General features: G+C 38.8%; 1 protein-coding gene across 3 annotated transcripts in view; it reads left to right on the top strand.

Moving 5' to 3' along the window:
* The window catches only part of CARMIL1 (capping protein regulator and myosin 1 linker 1), a 206,153-nt gene that overhangs the window by 138,754 nt on the left and 45,996 nt on the right, over positions 1–21,403 (top strand). For all 3 annotated transcript variants that reach the window (XM_075494248.1, XM_075494247.1, XM_075494246.1), the window contains 7 exons: positions 702–770; positions 5,901–5,994; positions 8,398–8,496; positions 10,837–10,965; positions 11,200–11,331; positions 16,650–16,825; positions 18,698–18,785. In XM_075494248.1, the coding sequence (XP_075350363.1) occupies positions 702–770; positions 5,901–5,994; positions 8,398–8,496; positions 10,837–10,965; positions 11,200–11,331; positions 16,650–16,825; positions 18,698–18,785 (787 nt within the window). The remainder of the gene's footprint in view (positions 1–701; positions 771–5,900; positions 5,995–8,397; positions 8,497–10,836; positions 10,966–11,199; positions 11,332–16,649; positions 16,826–18,697; positions 18,786–21,403) is intronic.

Below are 21,403 nucleotides of genomic sequence, written 5' to 3'. Positions count from 1 at the left end.
ACATGTGTTTGCAAATTGCCATGCAGTCTGCTTGGGTGGTCTGAATTGGGGGATGAGGGGGAAGGCTTGATCGCTCTTATCACTATTGTGTATTCAAAAGAGCTGCAATTTATGCACCTAACCTAATGGCTTATGCTGGTAGCTAGTTATGTTGCACATGGAATCATAGGAACTGTGATGAGCTAGTACAGGACTGAATATACAATAACCTGCAAATTTTGACACCAATCAGCACGAATTTTTTAAATACATTTTTCTATAACTGTAGTCATATAGCCTATGTAGAACAGAGATTGATCACTTACTGCAATTTTCTTGTCTTTCAGTGTGGGCTTGCAAAGCAGACATTTGAACTTTATTTTTGGTGCTATTCCTGGAAAAAGCTGGAATTTTATCTCCAAATCTTTCTATTAACTGTATTTTAGAAAAGTTATGTTTTTATGTTAATGGTGGAAAACATAGTACAGAGTCCCCTTTAAAGAAAGGGAAACTGAATTTTGTAGTATCTTTGTCCCTAACTTCTGCCATTTCAAGGTTTTAGCATATAACTAAGGACAGGTTTTTAAAATGTCGCCTTCCACTATACAATTTTGAACATAAAGCGCTGTGTTATTTCGATATGCAAAGTTTCAGTACAGATTTATTTGGTGGTTCTTGTTCAACTTTTTTTTTCTTTCTTTCTTCTCCCTCCCATCTCTCAGAACTGTAATATGGGACAAGAATAACATCACTGCGCAAGGCTTCCAGGACATAGCTGTGGCACTGGAAAAGTAAGTTCTGAAGCAACTGAATGACTGATGAAGAGGCTGGAGTCTTATATCCTGAATGATCTGAGCAGCTGCAGTTGTCACCGCAGTCAATATGATTTAAAGATGCTGAGTGCTCTCAATTTTAAGCATCAGGGTGCTTCATGTAAAGGAAAATGTATGACTTCACATCCTTCAAAAGGATGGGAAAAGGCTCTGTGGCTCTTTCATCCATACTCTGCTATCAGCATTAAGGCCACTGAGTTCTGCTGTTAGCATTAAAATTCTGAATTTGAGAATGTTTTCCCTTTTCTTCATTCTGTTGTGTTGATAGCATGCAGAAATTCTATTCTAGTCAGTGAATGAAGCTGTATATAATAACAGAAAATTACTGAAGCATGCCTTTGTGGTCTGACTTTTTTCTTTCGTCCAGCAAGCTGAAACTAATAGTGATGATCTCGGGAACTGCAGTTGTTCTTCGTAATCGCTGTGGTCTGGATCATTTTGCTTCCCTGAGCTTAGTCAGAGTTGCAGCCATTACCAGTGATAGATGCTAAATGACTTTCATCTCTCTCCATCTCCATCACATTTCTTTATGTGTTATTATTACTTTTCTTAAGAGGGAAAAATTACAGATTTAAATTAAGCAGCAGTTGCAGTTGTTTCATGTCATTGAATCCCTCAGAGAGGAACAAAGGCTCTCTTTAGAAGGTGAAGGTAATGTACAATTGCTAGTTTCCAGACAAGATGTCTTGCAAAACTGTATAACTACTTAGGGGAGCATCTTAAACCTCAGAGGGGTCATGAGGCTAGAGCTTATAAAGTTACTTGTTTTATGAAACTGTTGTAGTTTATATACTTGGTTTCAAAATTAATTCAGTTGCACTGATGGGGGAAATTATATAAATGATGTATAATTAAGCAAATCATCTTGGAGTGATTCCATTGATAGTAGTGAATAATAATTTGCAAAGGTTATTTGTCAGCTTGCAGACATTTCTCTTTTAGAGAGCAATAGCATGTACATTTATGGGGAAGTCTGGTAGAAAAGAAAATATGCTTATTTTCTAGTTAGCATCAACTTTACTTTTCTGTTCTGAAGTGCTTGGATAAGTAAAAAGAAAGGAGGGGGAAATCCTAAGGCAAAAGCAAATCATCTCAGCAGAAAAAAAATAAATGCTACAGATAATTGTGTGACATTGCACTTTGTTGAGGCAACATCTCCTTTATTTAGCGTGGAAGCTGAGGTCATGTTATGTCTCCTCTAACATTTAAAAATTGTTAAAACCTTGATATCGCAAACTAAGCCACAAGCAACAAAAGTTTAAACTTGCAAGAGACAGACTGTCAATATTGGCTGAAAACAATTAGCCTTTAAACAATCCATCTTGAAGACATATTGAAAACATCCTGCACCATATGTTTCCTAAAAATACATGAAATCATCAATATTCTGTAGGAAAGGATTGTTGTTCAAAATGGAATTAAATATACTGAAGATGCTTTGGGGGTTTGTGTGTCGTGTATATTGTTTTGATTTTGTTCTTAAGAAAAATAGTCATATAGTAAACCACAAAAAAGAAGGCGGCTAGGCTTTCATAGGATGAGGAGGAGGCTGAGGAGAGAATTGGGAGGGATTGTAACAGACTTTAAAACAGGCTGAAGTGATCTGAAGATTGTTTTTTCCCCTCCTCCCAGCTTTTCTTTATCTGCTTAAAGTTGTGTGAAAAGGTTGTTCCAGCAAGGGAATTCCAGGAGCTTGGCTGTTGGCAGAGTTGCCCCAGGGGTGTCCCAGCCAGCCAATGTGAGATGCTAAGAGGATCTTCTGTAGAGTCCAGTACAGGTGTCGGTTCAGGAGAACACTTGAGAACAGTGGGCATCCTGTTCAGCCTGGCCATTAAACAGGGTTTTGTATCTCAGTAATTTTGATATGAAAGTAAGCATGTGATTATGTGCTTTGGGGCCTAGAGCCCACTCTCTATTGTAGAACTGTACGGTATTGCCCCATATTAATTTCTAGAACTTTTTTTTTTCTGCATGGACAGACTGAAGAAATAGTGCAGGTTCTAAAATCTGATGGGAAATACTGGGATTTGTTAGAGACATTTGCAGTGACATGAAATTCACATACCCAAGCCTGCAAAACAGATGATCTTATTCCTGTTTTTAAAAAAATAGCCAGTAAAATCATCGCTCTGCAGCAGAGAGTTAATGTCATGAATGGAGCAGAAGTTGCTACAAGGGAAATAACATATGGTGAAATGTAGGGCTGTTGTCACACATGCTGTATGTAGAAGGAGAGACAGGAGGTTTTTGAGACATCCTTTCCAGTCTCTGAGCACCTCTCTGAAATTTAACATTCTTTAAATACAGGTATTTTGCTGAGAGTATTAATGTGTTATGAAATTACTGGATTATTGAGTTGGTAATGTACTCTGTTACAAGAGACAAGTGGAGTGTCTTCTTTTATTAAAAAGAATTCTTCTTTTATTAAGAAAGAAGAATGGAGGAATACTTTAGACTTCAAAGGGAACAGAGAAAAATGAAGTGTGAAGATGAATGTTGCTCTGATGATCGAAGTTGAAAAGAGAGCTTTAAATTCTTGATTTTTTTGCCCCTAAGAGCTAGTTAATTCTTAGATGAAGATAAAATAGCATTCTGATACAATGCTCTGTCTGGAAAGAAACCAAGTACAAAGTATTCCTTAGGGTAGTGGTCTTCTAAAGTTCTGCCTCTGTGACTGTGTGTCCATGAAATCTCCTTGCCTTTCATTTTGCCCCCTTCCTCTGGGTGTGTGAGGGAGGGTGCACTAAGCCATTGACTAAATTGAATTTAGCATATAATTACTAGCATGAGAGGTGGCAATTATAGATTTCAGTGAATGTGATGTATTAAATGTCAAACAGCTGCAGAGATCCTTGGAAATCTACCTTTGTTTCTTTTTAACTAAATAAATACCCCACCTGCCAGGTAGTAGTCAGGCAATCAGCAAGTTCTGTAATTATTATCTGTCTTTGAGATGGGTATCTTTCACATTTAAAAACTGTCCCCATGCTGGTGGACAGCCAATTATTCGCTGTTTGGTATTACATGAGGAAACGTAACAGGGCCTGTATAGTAGGCACAGCACTTTTGAAGGATAAGACAACTAGAAACAAAAGTTAATCTTCTGGCTGTGATACAGTAGGCAGTTGGACGCTGTGGAAGGACAGGGACCTTGCTGATGCCACATGAGTAACTGCCTGCCACTGACAGCTACATATCACCATGGTTACGTTGGGGAAGAAACATAGAAGTCTTCCATTATCATTTAAGGTAAATTGTTGGGTAGTATCAATAAGGAATCAGTGTGTTTGGCAGTTCAAAAGACTGCTGTCCTTCAGAGAGTGGTGTTTCATTGGAGTGTTTCATTCTAAATTGGAGAGGCGTGGATTTGACGGATGGACCACTTGGTGGATAAGGAATTGGCTGGATGGACTCAAAGAGTTGTGATTAAATGGCTTGATGTCCAAGTGGAGACCAGTGACGACTGGTGTTCCTCAGGGGTTGGTATTGGGACCAGCACTATTTAACATCTTTGTCGATGACATGGACAGTGGGATTGAGTGCACCCTCAGCAAGTTTGCCGACAACACCAAGCTGTGTGGTGCAGTTGACACGCTGGAGGGAAGGGATGCCATCCAGAGGGACCTTGACAGGCTTGAGACGTGGGCCCATGAGAACCTCATGAAGTTCAACAAGGCCAAGTGCAAGGTCCTGCACATGGGTCAGGGCAATCCCAAGCACAGATACAAGCTGGGCAGAGAATGGATTGAGAGCAGCCCAGAGGAGAAGGACTTGGGGGTGTTGGTTGATGAGAAGCTTACCATGACCCGGCAATGTGTGCTTGCAACCCAGAAAGCCAACTGTATCCTGGGCTGCATCAAAAGAATTGTGACCAGCAGGTCGAGGGCGGTGTTTCTGGGCGGTGCCTTCCAGCCCAAACCATTCTATGATTCTATGAGTCATGTGGCTAAGCAACTGGTGGGAAAGGAAGTGAAAGAACCTTGGCGTTTCACAGTAGTTAAGGTGTCTGCTGTTGGAGTTAGTGCATTTAGTGAGGGATGGGTCCATTGAAATCAATGGAGTTGACTCAATTGAAATTGTCAACTTTAAAGTGCTCAAAACCAGACAGTTCCAACCATATTCATGTAGCTCTGGATGGACTAGGAACAGACGGTTAGTGGGACGTTTGCAGACAGCCGAAGGAGGAGGAAGAGATGTTTGCAGGAAATTAAGGCTAATTGAAAATAGGAAGAATAGTTTCCTTTCCAGGTTCTAAGAACTTTCTGCTCTTCTTGTTTTCATTTATTCAAATCTGAAGGTGTGTGGACGTACCACTGCATGTAGCATTTTAGGTTTAACTGTGTCATGCTAGCCAATTTATGTTCTCGGAGTTTAAATACAATTTTGACTCAAGACCAAAACCCTATCTTTATTCTCATATCACAGCAGATGGACAAAGCTACAGAAATATTTTGCAAACAAATGCAGGGAGCAATTGTTTGCATAAAGAAATGTGGAGATGCTACACTTGTTTTGTTAGCTTTTATTAAAAATTCAGCAAGTATCTTCAAATTGTTGTAAATACAAGAAGTTATTAAATAGTAAATTTTCAGAACTCAGTCTCTTAGTCTGTTAATACTCTCTTGTTAACATTCTCTTTATTATTACTTATTATTAACTCTCATTATGTTCTCTTAATATTCTGTTACTGAATATTTCCATTTAGACTTAGATCTGATAGAATTACCAGCAGGCACTGATACTCCCTGTTCTGTTTTGATACAGGAAAAAGTAATGCAGCCTTGTGCACAAAGGTACAGAGGACAGCTAGGCCTTTAATTGACAGCCACTGGGCATTGGCCACTTAACTGCATTTTTTGTTTTTCAAAATCTCCACCTCTATCTAGTGGCAAAGAAGAATTAGCAGCAAAAAGGAGCATGCATACCTCCAGTTAGCCCACTTAGAAATGTGAAAAATACATTATTAGTACCTTCCACAGACAAGCTAGATGCATCTTATTTCTCCCTTCTAGTTTATTCTTCATAAAGAGATACAGTAATTAAGTTAAATTCTACTATTAAAAAATATTTTCTTTTGTTTTTCTTTAGGAATTATACTTTGAGATTTATGCCTATACCGATGAACGATGCTTCCCAAGCACTCAAAACAAACCCTGAGAAAACAGAAGAGGCACTGCAAAAGGTATTGCATATGCCACCAACATACAGAAATAAAACCACTAAAAATAAAGTAGTAATTTTAAGTGATTGTGACTTCATGCTTGGCAAAGTAAGAATTGTAGGCTAGATTCATTGATTGTTTGATTTGCATGGACTCATACGTGGTAAGCAAGTGCTGCTGGTAAGCAAGCATGTAATTACCACTCATACGTGGTAATGTAATGTACATTACATTAATGTACATTACATTACATTACATTATTGGTAATGTAATGTAATTACCACTCATACGTGGTAAGCAAGTATGTAAGGCTTTTTTTTCCAAAGAATGGTTGGAGTGAAGGGTGATGGAATGCAATGGTGTAGTATGGAAAAGTCATAACTAAATAAGTACAAGCTAGACCTTGTATGCATATGGTCTTGCTGTATGCATAACTATGGAAAGGAGAGTTAGAAACTGGCATGTTTGTTACATATGTGCTTTTGCATATTTCCATGTGTGTAGAATTATTGGTACGCATTTTTTATTTTGGCATAAAAAGTGCAGTCAGCGCTCTACAAGACAAAGGATGCTCTTTAATTTGGGGGAGGATAAAAACATTTACTGCCTATGTTTTATATTGTACATATAAAATTCACACACTATGTTGCCCTAAATAAACAACTGCACCAACGTGTTCTTTTGGATGAAGAGGTGTTGACAATATCTGTAGCTGTTCCACTTGCATGAGTTATAAAACTCCCAGCTGAGTTTTAATATAGTAAATCTTGCAAGCTCCAAATGAGCCTCCTGCTCAATCAGAAAGCATACAGTTCACATCTCTTTAATGAGTAGTTTTCCTTCAGCCACGGTAAGGTCATAAAAACCTTATAAATAGTTCTTACAGATAACTGTGATTAAAAAGCAAATATCTATGATCCTTATTAGTAAAGAAATTTTCAGTAAAATGATTCTCACAGGGAAAAGTGCTGGTAGTTAGTGCCTTTTTCTTTGATGCATGAAAATGATCTAAATTCTGCTTTAAAAAATCTGAATCATGGGGGATGGACATATTTCTTACATCTCGTTTAATATAATTGTAGATAGGTTCGTATCTAGAACGATAGATGCATCTCTGAAAAAAATATCGTGAAGCTTCTGGCCGTGGGGATTTAAATTCTATGTGTTAATTAGGGGTTATGTACAAAGAGCACTTTCTTTTATTCATTTCAAAGTTGCTAAAACTGTTTGGCCCTGAGTTTGTTTTAACATGTGTGGTTCAGGCTTCCTTTACACAACACGAGGAAGTTCTCTCCAAAAAAAAGGTAACAGTTTCTGGAGTGGTGCTGTGAATGCAGCTAATTCCATGCACGCAGGAATGCCTGTCCACATGGGCCGAGTTGTCGTGCCTGGTGTAGGGACACCTGAACTGACTGACGCCTCAGGAGGGTCCGTAAGCTTCAGCACACCACAGCTTGAGTACAATGAGAGTGCTTCTGGCCCTGGTGCAGCACCAGATGGACATAGCAGCTAACCTCCTGAAGTCCCTTTGCAGCATGCTTTACTTACGGTGTGGGCAAACTGGATAGATGCTGCATTACTGTGGGGCATGGTCAGACTGTTCCAGTTCTTGCTGCTGATGCAGGTTTAGAGGTGACCGTCAGTCCCTATTAGTCTCTGCCTCACAACCTGCTGATGACTCTACCCGTCCTTTTCCCCTCTCTTCCTTTCAGACCAGATCCATCACCTTTGATGAACCTTAAACAGTTTACTAGTAGGGTTTTCTGACTTGACTAAGTTTGATAGAGCCTGGCTAGGGGGTTACTCTGTGTGCTTTAAGGTGGCTGACAGTAGATGTTTACTGCTGATGACAGTTGTGGTAGGCTGTGACCAGCAGCTGTGGGTAGGAATCACTTGTCTTTGAAGAGCACTTATGTACTGCTTAGCCTTAAGTAGCTTTTCAACTGAGGCTCCTGTATCAGTTATGCACTTCTAGATATTTTAGCTTGTCTCCAGACCATACTGCTATTTAAATCTGTGTCTTTGCAGCGGGCTGAATGAATCGAAAAGAAATGAATCAACTATCTTGTGTTATCATGATCTCTACAACAACGCTTTATGGATAGAGTCCCTTCAAATATTTCTCAAACCTGGATCTACTCCATCGTCAGCGTAACTTACTAAATAGTTCAAAATAGAAGACTAATTCAGAAAAAAATGGCAAAAGCACAGTGTTTAATGATGTTTCACTAGTCCGTGAGTGAATGAATATTTGCCAATGTGATTATTAAGCATTGAGGCACACAGAATAAGGTTTGCAGATAACAAACAAATACTTAGGCAGTTTTTTTCTGTCAGTCCCCATTTCTGATACGGCAGCAAAATTGAAAGCAAATTACAATGTGGAGAGTCGAATCAGTTTCCTAACCTGGCTTTGTTTTTTAGATAGAAAACTACTTGCTTCGTAATCACGAGACCAGAAAGTACCTACAGGAGCAAGCGTACCGGCTGCAGCAAGGCATTGTCACTAGTACCACTCAACAGGTGAGAACTTGTTCATTACTGGTATTTCTCGGTGTCTAAAATCTGCCTGGGGACAGAGTTCTCTCTCATTCTGTCAGAGAAGCTTAAAGCAAGATTTGCCTTGTGGGTGACACTTCATTTCCCAAGAAATAATAATTTTCAATGATAATATTTTTGGATGGGAAAAAATCTTTTGTGAGAGGGAGGTCTTGTGTATAGTAGTACTGTGTAGAGAAAGACCCGAGCTATTTCTGAGTGAACTACTGTTGGAACCAGGAACAGTTTAGTTCACTTGTTCTCAGGAGTCTGACTTTTCAGCAGGCTCTCATCTGTGTGACAAGCATCATCATAAGGCTGTGCCAATTCTGGTGTCTGACTCAGTTCCAGTCTCCCTGCCTAGCACTGAGCAACCATGTAAACATGCCCTTAGGTACCACCAGAGCAAAAAGCCTTAAAGAGTAAGTCGTCATCTACCTTACACCTTCAGAACTATGGGTATCATGGGAAGCTTTACTTGGAGGGAGGGAGCAAAGGAAGGTAGAAGTCTTCGTGCTTTTTATAGTCTGGACAGCTGAAAAGGCTTCCTCTCTAACACAGTCCAAAATATTGCTTGAAGCTGGGAAGCTTTTGTGTTTTGTCAGCCACTACCAGGTTTCCTAAATGCCACATGTTGTTCTGGGTTTTTTTTCCTTTCTCTTGAGAGGACTACAAGCATTTTCTGTGGTAGCTTACCATTCTCTCTGTTCTAGTGCATTTCTTGCCAGTACCCCTCAGGGCTGTTTTCAGCTCCAGTACACCACTGAAGCAAGATGGTGTAAGCAGAATAAAACTTGTTACAGCCGTTGTTTTAAACTTCCACGTTTCTTTGCACCAGTTGTGTACCCATGCAAATGGAAGACTCCAGTATACAGGAGAGGAATATCTGTTTTGCTCTTCAGCTGAGTCAATGAAATTTCTCTCTGTTCTCTGCATTTTTTTTTGTTGGTGAATCTTAATTCAAAGTGGCCTTTTTCTCCCTGTGTTATTAAAATTTAATGGGACAGAGTTTTATTACTAGAACCTGAAATTATACTCTAACCTCTCAACAGAGAAAATGGTATGTGGAGTTGTACTGGCACTAAAAACTGCAAGAGCAGCAATCACTTTATTTTAGTTTAGTAATTTATCTGTTCCAATGCCACCCTTTTTTCCCAAGTTAATAATCTCCGTATGAATTAAGTTTAGATTTTTTTTAATAGCTTGGTGGTTTTAGTTGTGCTTTTCTCCAACAACCACATACACATCAGGTTTCAGTAAATGTAATTTACTGTTATTTTGAAAGTAGAGTAAAATTACTCATTTCTATATTAAATTGTGTACAATAAGGATGGATTTTAAAAATCGTTTTAAAAGAGAGCTGGAAAAGATTCTCTAGTTAGTATGGTGGAATTGCATTATTATTCCCAGAGTGTTGTTTTTTTTTTTTTTAGTCCAGATGTCCCAATGAGACTTTCCACTGTCTAATAATTAATTAGCTTTTTGTACTTATACAAAAAAACACCCAAAGCCCTTTGAAGAGGAAGAGTCATGTGGAGCAGAAAAGGAGCATGCTGTGAAATTATTTCAGTTCTTGTTGCTAATGATACGAGATGCTAGAACTCTAGACTTCATGTGATGATGACATGCACTCAGATGTTGCTTCAAAATGTCAAATAGCCAGTTCTAATGAATTCTATGTGGGCTGATAAAGACTTTTAACTATTATATCTCCCTGCCCCATATATCTTAATCAAAACTGACTATATGTCAGGCATTCTTATTGGCTTTTCTTGTAAGGATACAGATATACCATCTGCCCTGTATTTGCAGCATGTTGAATGAATTGTGTTGCAGATACAGATTAAGTTCAATTTATCCCACTGTGACAGGTCTGATGGAAACTTCTGCTTTGGTAGTTATAGTTCCCTTGCAACTAGGAATATTTAAATTTTGAAAGAATACCCCAGAAGCCTGCGCAATTGCATTTTGCTTAGACAGGAGAAATCTCTGTTGGTGTTTGTTGAATGGATAGTGACAGAGCTTTTTTTACTGTCTGAACTTCTTAACAATTCAGGGACCTTCAGAGCTAAGTGTTAGATATATCGACAACATTTTCAGCATTAAACTTGCTCCAAAAAACAGAACAACACTTGAACGGGATAACTTGTTGGTTATTTGCAGTTATCCTGGACCTCCAAGCTCTGATCATACATTTCCAGATTGTTATATGGTCACTACAAATCTCTCATCATGCTACTATTGATTTGCTACCTGGACTGAATTCAGTTTGCGTTTGACCAACATTCTGATGTTTTATCTTTTCTATTTCTTTTGTTCAAGTAGATGATTGACAGAATATGTGTAAAAGTGCAAGATCATCTCAACTCTTTAAGAAACTCTGGTGTGGATGCTGTACAGGAAGATGTCAAATCTGCAGAACGGCTTATGCGGGATGCTAAGAACTCCAAAACAGTAAGCCTTTCCCAGCATACTGTGCTTGCAGCTTTTCTCTTTTTGGGGAGTTAAAATAGCAATGTGTCACAAAAGAGTATTTTCTTCAGATGATCAGCTGTAGGCAGTATTTAAAGTGACAAAATAATTCTAATTTATAAAGACTTTGATTTAAGAGATTTCCTCCCGTTTGTCCAGATTTGAGGACAGGTAGTGATGAGCCTACTTTCCAAAGATATTCTTTCTGTCTTACAGCTCTTACCAAATCTTTATCACCTCGGTGGAGCTTCTTGGGCAGGAGCAAATGGTTCACTCTCCAATCCAATCCAAGAGACGCTTGAATCCATGGCTGGAGAAGTCACAAGGGTTGTGGATGAACAACTTAAGGTCTGTGGATAGATGTGTTACCATCTCTCACATGCAGAAATAACTAAATCTGAGATCTTCTGTTGCTAAATGCAAATGTGCCACACTTTTTTTTTTTAACTTCTCAGTGTATTTGTAAGCTATCTTTTCATTATTAGTTTCTTATAGCTTTGTGCCTTATTATCTGGATACTTGCCTGGTTGGAAAGAAAAAAATTGCTTTAGTGTTTGCAGTGGGCAGAAGGAGCATATACTGTTTATTATCATCTTATTTTATCTTCTAGAAGGGGAAGACTTATCAATTGTTCCTTAGACACTTAATAAAGGCATCTCTCAAGCACCCTAAAAAGTCTTATGCCCTGGAGAAAAGTGCTCACTAGTTAAGGTATCCCACTGGAGTGAAAGCTGCTTTTCTGTAGACTCCATTGCAGAATTTTTTTCCCAGTGACCACTTTTGAACCTGGTGCAGAAATTCCACAACTGTTTGGTTTGGATAACTTGTATATATTGAGAGTGCCCCAAGAATTAGTACAGGCAGCTTTACAGGAAATCTTGTCACAAGTTGCCTGTCAAACCTCAGTTCTTGAAATTGACGTCATTGACGTGTGAATTCACCTGTGTGTTCAGCCAGCTCTTGCTCAGAAACTTCTACCTTTAATTATGTTAGATCTTACTGTATAATAAGCAAGGAAGAGTCATCCATGGAGCATGGCAAAGGTATCAGTCCAGGAAGAAGTCAAGGTGGGGAAACTTCAGTAACTGTTGGGATCTGTATGGAAGCAGATGAATTTAAGAATATGGTTCTGAGGCAATTCAGCTCAACTTAAGTTTATGACTAAGCTACCTTGCCTGTGTTTTGCTATATTTAAACTTATCAAATAATCTGAAAGTGAAGGTTGAACTTTCAGTTTAAACAACATGAAAATGCTTCAGTCAGTGGGAATATAATGAAGAACAATAATAATACCACATTACTAATTACTTTTTCGAAATTAAAAAGTTAATGAGGAGGAAAATGGTGCTGAATTTTTAGTATTTTCCTCCCTTTCCCCATTATATGAAATAAGGTGAAGATTCTTTATAACTTTTTTAATTTCTGCAGACATGAAAGTGATTTATCCACAAGATTCTTCCCAGTGGAGCTTCTAGGCTGTTATTGGGATGGGAATAGTCAGGTCAGCCTTTCGTGCAGGGCTCATGCACTTAAATAAGTCCTGTGCATTTTGGAGAGTTTTATAGAAGGGGGGAAAAAAAGCGCCTCTTCAGCATTTGGAATGTTATTTATAGTTCCTGGCATAAGATTGAGTTAATGGGTCTTCCATTTATGCTTTTACACATTTACAGCAAAAGGCACTTTAGCTCAGCCATTCTAACTTTTACATTTACTTTTGATTTGTGTGACATTAAAGTTTAAGTGCCTTACAAGAAACTATAAAGTCATAATGTATATTTGTATATCGTAACACTCATTTTTATTAATTTTACACTCAAGGCTGAAAGGTTTTCCGTGAAGTTCTATGGTGTTGTACTTTGCTTGGAGGAGAAAATGTTGAACATGGATTAGGATTTTTTTTTTCCAGTTGTTTAGGTCAATTCAAAACATCATATGCAGTTTATTATTTGTGAAGATAGGTAAGGGAGCTCACATAAGTACAGTTCCTTTTGTAATTGTTGGGGGAAAAACATCCTGTGTGCTGTAAATGGAGTTTTGATTTTTAGCTTCCATAGCAACCAGAGCCTGATTCTAGAAAGAAGTGTTTGGAAATTGGGTAAGTCAATGAATGCTCTTCAGGTAAATAAGAGATTTTTTTTATTTTTTTTTTTAAACCTCAAAGAAGGGAAGGGAGGGAAGGAAGAAGTTAGAAGTTAGAATAAGGCAAAGCAACATCTTGGAGTGAGTTTAGTTGTCCAAAGGAGAAATTCTAGCAAGGCCCTTTCATTTCTCTTCTCCTGCTGGTGTCACTGTGGATGCACAGAACCCGGAGATGCTTTATGCGGTCTGCAAAGGCCCAAGGGAAAATTGTAGGCAAGACAAGTGGTGCTTAGGCAAGAGAAGGACAGGAGTGCTTGAACTATTCCTCCTAAATTTCATCCTCGTGCAAAGGGTTTGTTGGCTCCATCACCTGTTCCATTTTTTCTTTAGATATCATGCTCCAGTCCTTTTATTCACTGTATCTTTCCCCTCAATGTTAAGAGTCATTAGTTGTGGGCAGGACTTGGTTCTCTTCTTTCTGCATGCCTGCTGACTGGCATTTGTGGCCTTGTGACTGAAATGTTTGCCCCTCCACAGTCAATATTGGTAGCTGTGAGTTTCCATCAGTGAAAGGTTTTGGGATGGAAGTAGGGGGTGGGGAAAGGTTCCTGTAGATACGATAATAGTTGTGTGAAATCAACAGTTGAAATCCACCACTGAAGAAAATATGTTCAGCTGTGCACTTAAAGAGGAGATCCAAACTCTATTTGACTTTTAAATTGCACATTCTCCGAGTATTTTGAGTAAAAATTAATTTTGAGGGTTTCAGGTAAGGTCTTTAGTCTTTCTTCCTACTTCCTACTGACACCTTCACGCAGCATTTCTTCACATGATCCATTTTGAACGACCATGCTTAGACTGCAATTGTAATTCAACATGGCAAGTCTTTATAACTGTTACAATTGTGATCCATCAGTAGCTCTTGGGAGGCTGAGTGTGATTTTTCAAGGTAGACCACACAGTTGCATCAGTGAATAAATGTCATGGGAAAAAATTGGGTGTGTCAGAAATTCTCATTAGTTGTTTACCTGTCTCAGTTGTCTCCACCATTGAAGTTCTTCATCCTCCATGTGGATATGGCCGCAGGGGCTTGAAAGGCTCTTCGTTAGTGTTACAGCCCCAGAATCTGCTTGGGCATGGAAGGAGGGAGTGTGAGAGGAGTCCTTAAAGTGCAGAGAGCTTGGGAACCCAGGAGCAAGCTCCACATTAGCTATAATGTCAGTTGTCCCTTATACCTATAAATCTAATGTTGTAAATATCAGACTTCGCTGTACAGTGTGGCTGCTTTATGCTGCTGTGTTGTCCTTGGGAATCGACACTTAAAAATCAGTCAATTAAGAGCTACAGATTGAAAGATTCTGCTTTGAATCATTAAAATTTTTATGCAATAATGGTGTTTTTGTTTCTTACTCAGTATCTACATATGAAAATTGCCAGTTATGGTAGGGCTATGCAAAGAGAAAAGCTCTGATAAGATGGAGTTCAGCCAGAGGTCGCTTACCTGTGGAGTGAGATTGAGAAGAAAAAAGAAATTGGTAGAGTTTTCAAGGGGTGCAGTTCATTATTTTTGTACCTTTTAGAAGCACCTAGGTTGGAGGTAGGCTTACCTAGTCTACCATTGCAATGAAATTATGATTTTGTTTCTTTTTTTATTTGTAAGTACCTTTTTCTGTTGGGTTATCAATCTTCAGTCTTACGGAAGATGACTTGGCCAATTTCAGTAAACTGGGCTCTGTCCTGTTCCTCTATTCTTTCCACCTTCCTTTGGATTTTAAAAAACTGCTCAAAAGCTGCACGTGACATGGCATATGTTGAAAAATCTGATGTCTTCTAATAGTTGCTGCTTGTCCCACTTGTTTAGAGGATTCAAAGTTGGGGTCTTGCACATACGCTGAAGCATGAACCAAGGACAGTGTCTTTATTCTCTCTGCCACTTTGGAAGCACCGTAGCCCGAGGAGACCCCATGGTCACTGGAGTGCAGCAGTGTGACAGCTTCAGCGTGCAGAGGGACCAGCTGCCAGAGAGAACCGTCTCCTTACTGATCTTTTCTAAGTAGTACTTCATGCTGGGAATGAACGTAGTTTGTTTTCAAATCCCGTGCTGATGAGCCTTGACCTCTTGCAATCTCTGAAACAAGTTATTTGATGGGAAATTAACTGATGGTTGAACAGCCTTCTGAAGTTACCTAAAATAGATTTCCTGAGTTGCTGGGACTGGAGATGGAGTAAGGTGGACATAGGAGAGAATTTGAACAAAGAACAATTTCCAGTCTTGTCAGAAAATACTGCTTTGTGTTATAAACAAATAACAAAAAAATAAATCTGTTTTACTGTACACAGGATACATATCAGCATGTAGATAAAACAGTATGAATTTAAAATTTAGTTTTCCAGATGACCAGCTGATTGTTTTATACCTTCTGTGGTCCTACCTAACCTATTTGGATACAAAAATTGAAAGCAATTAGAGGAAAGATGTTTCAGTGATATAGGGCACTAGTAGTGTTTCTGTGTCTCATCCTGATCCCTGTGTGTGTACATTAGAGCTTTCCTGCACTTTTCGTGACACAAGTTCATACATGGATGATTATGTGAGGGACTGTGAGCCCTCACCTGCACCTGTAGTGAGGGCTCTTTAGCCTTCTAGTCAGAGCTGGAGTTTGGAAAAGAAACCAGTAGGTGATAAAACAGGATTTAAACCAGAATTAACTTTTCTCACAGGCACAGATAGGAGATAAATCTAATGAAATTGAAAGGGGCTTCATAACATAACGTCATAGCATTGAGATATATATGAAAGATTTTTCTAAGAGGGAAGAAGTTGACTTTATACCATCAGCAGGGGAGACCTTATTTTAAGAAAAGGAAAGTTGAGGGAGCTGGGGGGGTTACATGGTCCTGTTTCTGGAGTGTGCATGGTTTTCTTCTGTCCTAGTTTGCAGTTTTGATCAGTCATTAAAAAAGAATAAAAATTGTTGACTGCACCTAAGGTTCACTGTGGACTTCCGTGTATGTAAATGAGATCCATATAGTAAAGGTTTGTATGCCCACTGCAAATCATACTTGTAGCTACTTCTTAATATTTGGCTAGTATATTCCAGCCCTGTACGGCATGCCAAGTTCTCATGAGTCTCCTTTCTTCATATACTGATGCCTCTTACAAATTGGCAGGTCTGGAGCATTGATGAAAATCGCTGATTCAGGGCACAGTTTAGAGCGAAGGCAGCTGGAGCAGAGCATCCACTGCTTCTGCAGCATGCAGAGGCAGCAGTGGGGGGTGCACAAGGGAAGCTAATTTATTGTTCTATGTAAACACATAGGGATGTAAATGTTTCATATTTGAAAAAGCAAACAAGTACAGTTGTGGGTCGTTTTCAAAACAAGTATGTTGTTCCTCCTTAGCTTTATTTTGTAAAATGCCTTTCATATTGCAGCTGGATTGCAAAATGGATTGGAAATTAGGAAGAAAAATTGTAAAAATTACAAGCCTAAAAGTGTCGTAGTGCTATGCACCAGAATAATGCTGTGATCTTCCAGCTAATGAAAATCTCAATACCTGATGTTAGCTTTTGCTTACTGTGCTGCAGACGCTCCTTGAGTCTATGGTGGATGCAGCGGAAAACCTTTGCCCAAATGTAATGAAGAAAGCTCGCATCCGTGAAGACCTGATTGAGGCTAGCACTGAGAAGATTTCCATCCCACGCACTTTTGTGAAAAATGTCCTCTTGGAGCAATCTGGAATTGATATCCTCAATAAAATTAGGTACTTCAAAAGACTAATCTAACAAAATTGGTTATAGAATTTGGATTTTGGGTTGCTTGTATGTGTGTTTGTATAGTAGAAGATTTTTTGAATGCTTTTGTGACTCACAAGAAACTATATTAAGGCAGTCAAAGAGCAGGAAATTGTCCTACAGGTCTGGTGAACTTAGTTCAGGAGATTCAAATATTTGGAATCTCCAGGGATGTTACCTTGATCATTAATGCATGTGCTTCTGTTTGATTTAGTAAGAGTTTTGGTTTATGGTACACAAATAACGTTTTCATGACTGATATATTTTTTTAAACCTATTTATGTTCTCAGGTAACACTGAATTACTGTAATAGAAGGAAATTGCACTTATTTGCTTTGAGTGTTAACAGTGCCTTGTCTGTTGCTGCATTTGGTCTTGTCCTGTAGCTGTAGCAATCACTTTAAAACTTTTTGTTTGTGTGGGAGTTGTGCACAGCAGACAGACATACTTAAAAACTGGAAACTTGGATATTCAAACCACAAACCTGGAGCAGAAACAATTACCCTAAACAACTCTTAGTTTGCCCTTTAAAAAAAAGGGGGGAAAAAGAGGCTTTTACCTGACTGCATCTTTTTTTTTCATATTAAGTATATACCAGAGAATATATTTATGCAGTATAATGTGGTTGACCTGTACTTAAACTTTGCAGTTGCTGTCACTTGGCTAAGGAATCCTTTCTGCTTGATGGAAAAGCATGTCATTTTGCATTGTAATGATATCTTTGCAGAAGAAAACAGTAAGACCTAGAAATTAGTTTTGCAGAGTGCAGGAAAAGGTGTTAAAGACTTTAGCTATGTCTTCAGAGTGTTTAAAATGGCTTAGGGAGTGAGTTTTCTTCACTTCAGTCCTATCAAACAAATCTTAACCCTGAGACAATAATAGTGCCCCTTCCCCTTTCCACCTGTAGAAGCTGCAACTGTCAGCGTCCCTATGAATTGCATTGCCTTTCCAAGGAGTTTCTTACCCTTTTCGCCAGGCTTTCTACAGCAGTAGTGCTAGCCCCAGATAGAAATAGCTTTGTTAATCCTGTTACTTGCTGGCACGTGTCAGCTGAAGCAGTTGACTTTGAAACCGTAGAGGCAGGAGAGATGGAGCTTCAGGCTGCAGCTCAGGCATACGTGCTTGTCAGCTGCAAAATAGCTGCGCTCCGCAGCCTGAGCCTTTTGTCCTGTGGCCAAAGACGGGATCCCAAGGGAGCAATTCAAGGTACACATTTCCTTGATAGGAAGTTACCAGTGAACCTCAATTCAGTGTACGGCGTGTGTTGGTGTTCCACATGTGTCTGTGTAATGGGAATGGCTGACATGAAGTTCTTGAGACAGAAAGTGGTTACCTAGAGCAAAAAGAGGAAGCAAAGTTGTGATGGCAAAAACTGGAGAACCAGCATGGTACAAGTTGTCCTTTAACTGGCAGACAAACACAAAAAGGAGTTGAGGAAATGAGCAAATTGTAGTTGTTCAATGGAGTAGTGTTAAACAGGCAGCACTGTCCTGATCCCATTCATCTGAGATTCGTGTTTCTCTGACTTCAGTGGCGGAGTGTTCCTTACTGAGTTTCACATGTGGTTTTTATTCAGCTCTCTTACCCAGATGTTTTCATTTCAGCTCTTAGAAAAATGTTAGAAGCAGGTTAAATATGGTACAGAGGCTCTTGTGTTTATTGTGTGATTCATGAATTTATTTCTGAAACCTGCAGTCATGTATCCTGACATCCTCTAATGTTTTACTTCAAATAAAATGACAGCACTGTGGATAATCGTCGCAGTGTTGAACATGTAATAAAGACAAAATTCTCCTGCGTGAATAAAAAATTTCTCTGTCTCGTTTTTAATCCTCACACAGTGAAGTAAAGCTGACAGTGGCTTCTTTCCTGTCTGACCGAGTTGTAGATGAAATCCTGGATGCACTTTCCCATTGCCATCACAAACTGGTGAGTATTTGCATGGTTGATATCTGAATATGCCGGGTATCCTAACAATGTCATTTACATTCATAACTTGTTCGGTTTCTCCTTAGCACAGCTCTATTGTGAAATTGGTCTTATTTTCATTGGCATCAGTGACATAATTTGAAATAGGATCGTGGGACTCTTGCCTCTTTGCTTTAAGGAAGGTACAACCTTGGAAGAGGCTGCATTATGTATTTTTCCTATTATCTTTTGCACTGTTGTAAGATCTACAACTAAAAATGCCATCAGGATGCAACATTGAGTCATTAGTTAAGAACATTGCCAGTACTTGTCCTGGTGAGATAAGGGTTCGTTGCTCGTGAAATGAGAGGTAACGTTTCATTCTTTAGAGGAGGGACTGCTGAGACCTTGTTCCCTGAATGAGTGTATCTTGAGGCTACCTCAGAAATGTAGGTATAAAGTTTGAAGAAAAGGAGTAGAAATGTAGGAAAGGAAACACTGTTTGTTATTTGAAGGTGCTGAGCTGTCAGGAGGCACAGTTATTTATTATAAAGGTACTTGCTTCATTAAGAGTAGAGGAAATAAACAACTGTGTATCCACAGAAAAACATTTTTATTTCTGATGCAATGGGCCTCTGTAAGGAGAATCCAGTACTGTTTTTTTAAAGAAGCCAGTAGATGGTCATTCTCCTGACTGAAATTGCTCTTCATTTCTAATTGAAATTTCTCTGGCTTCAGCTTGCAATCATGGATTTTTTCATATGCTTTTCCCTACAAGATAAGGGAATCATATATATTTCTCTTTATTTCCTTTCTATGAAAGTCCTCATACACAGAAAACAAATCACTCCTTTCCCCCACCACTTTTTTCTTTTTTTTTCCTTCCCTTTTTTTTTTTTTTTTTTTTTTAATAAATTAAAAGACTGGGTTATTTGAGGGTGCATCTTCATGATACAGAGCAGCATTGTGTAAAGATGCAACCTCTGGTCTCAGGAGCTATGGAGCAGCATCAGCCTGCTGTGTGAGTGGCTACATTAGTTAGCTCCAGTTGGTCCTGGAGCAGGCTCAGCTGGCATGAGCAGTAGGCTGTCTCTGTCCAGTGGTATTGCACAACTTGGATACACCCTGACTCTTGCACAGTAAGTCATTTTCTCCAGCCTTTGAGTCACTTCAGTAACAATCCTCTGCACTTCCTCCGGCTGTTTTAAAAGCCTCTTTTAAAATTATGGTCCCCAGAACCAGACAGACTATTCCAATGTTTTCACCAACACCATCTATAGGAGTGAAATTGTTTTTCTCCTGATATTCTTTACTCCTCATATTTACATAGCAAGGAGATAAGAATTCCTTCCTTTTGTCAGAGTTTCAGTAGTAGCTCATTTTCAGGACTAGGTTTGCTAGATCTGCCTCCCAGTAATGGTTTCTGATGCTTTGACACTTGCTGCTTTTCAGGATTGTGTCCATAGCTAATTGCCAGTGCTCTTAGTTCCTAAGGAATGATTGTCTGTACATTTGATTTGAGTTGATTTACTTTGTGATCCATTTTGGCCTGCATTAGTAACATGTCCCTTTCACTGTTTAACTCTCCTGTGTTTCTGTTAGCTGCAGATTATTTCAGATAGTATAGCACTGATGAAAACATTGAAGAATACGGATCTCAAAAATGCTGCTAGAGGAACTCCTGTCTAATTTGTCAGTGTTAATCTTCAACTGACAGCTGCAATCTGAGAGCTGGCAGCTAGTTCTTAATACAGCAAAGGTTAAATGCACTGATACAGTTCTGTGCCAGCTCCTTAAACTGGAGTGTCACGTACCACTAATTCAGCCACCTACAAATGTCTGTGTATGTTGCATTGACACAGTAGCGTTTCAGGCAAATTTGAAAAATAAACCTTGTTCGACACGACCTGAGTTTGCCTAATGTGGTGATCATTAGCATTAATTATTATTCTAGCTGTTTTAGTGTGATTAAATATAAATCCATAACAGCTCTCCAGTTGTTTTTAGTGAGTAGACACTAGACTAAGTGAGCTATAATTGACTCAGGTCATCTGTTTACCCTTTTTGATGGTTAACAAAACTACAATCCAGAGTCATGCTGATGTTAAGCAGTGGACTACAGTTCTCCCTAGCTACCTCTTTGAAGACTTCTGTGACTAATTGATTTGGGCCAGCTGATCTTCAAATACTTGCTTTTAACAGATGTTATTTAATATTCTCTTTAGTTACCAACAGAACTAGAAAATATTTCATCATTTTCCTGACAACATAAACCCACTCCATTCCAAGTACAATCCAGGGTGGTTTATATAACATTCTCTGTGTTCTTAGTAATAGTTTTTGCTATGCAGGTCTAAAAATGGATTTTATTATTGTTAGAGTTTTTCCTTGCTGATACTTTAAAAAAATATATCTTATCCCATAGATCTATCAATTATGAATTTTTTTCTTTTTATGGTAACCCCTACCTATTTCTTCAGTGAAAGAGAACTGAGGTATTTAATAGAGCTGTCCTGTTTTTTGAGTAGCAGTTGATAACATTTTGGCCATCTAATAATTACGAAAATTATATTTGCTGAAATTGTACCATGTGTTTGTGTTATTCGATTTTTAAAAAATCATCCAGGACAAAGCTGCTC

Source organism: Mycteria americana, chromosome 2 (assembly GCF_035582795.1).
Source record: "Mycteria americana isolate JAX WOST 10 ecotype Jacksonville Zoo and Gardens chromosome 2, USCA_MyAme_1.0, whole genome shotgun sequence".
NCBI classification, from domain to species: Eukaryota; Metazoa; Chordata; class Aves; order Ciconiiformes; family Ciconiidae; genus Mycteria; species Mycteria americana.
The sequence above is the reverse complement of the archived record's forward strand: the minus strand, read 5'-3'. Positions and strand labels throughout refer to the sequence as shown.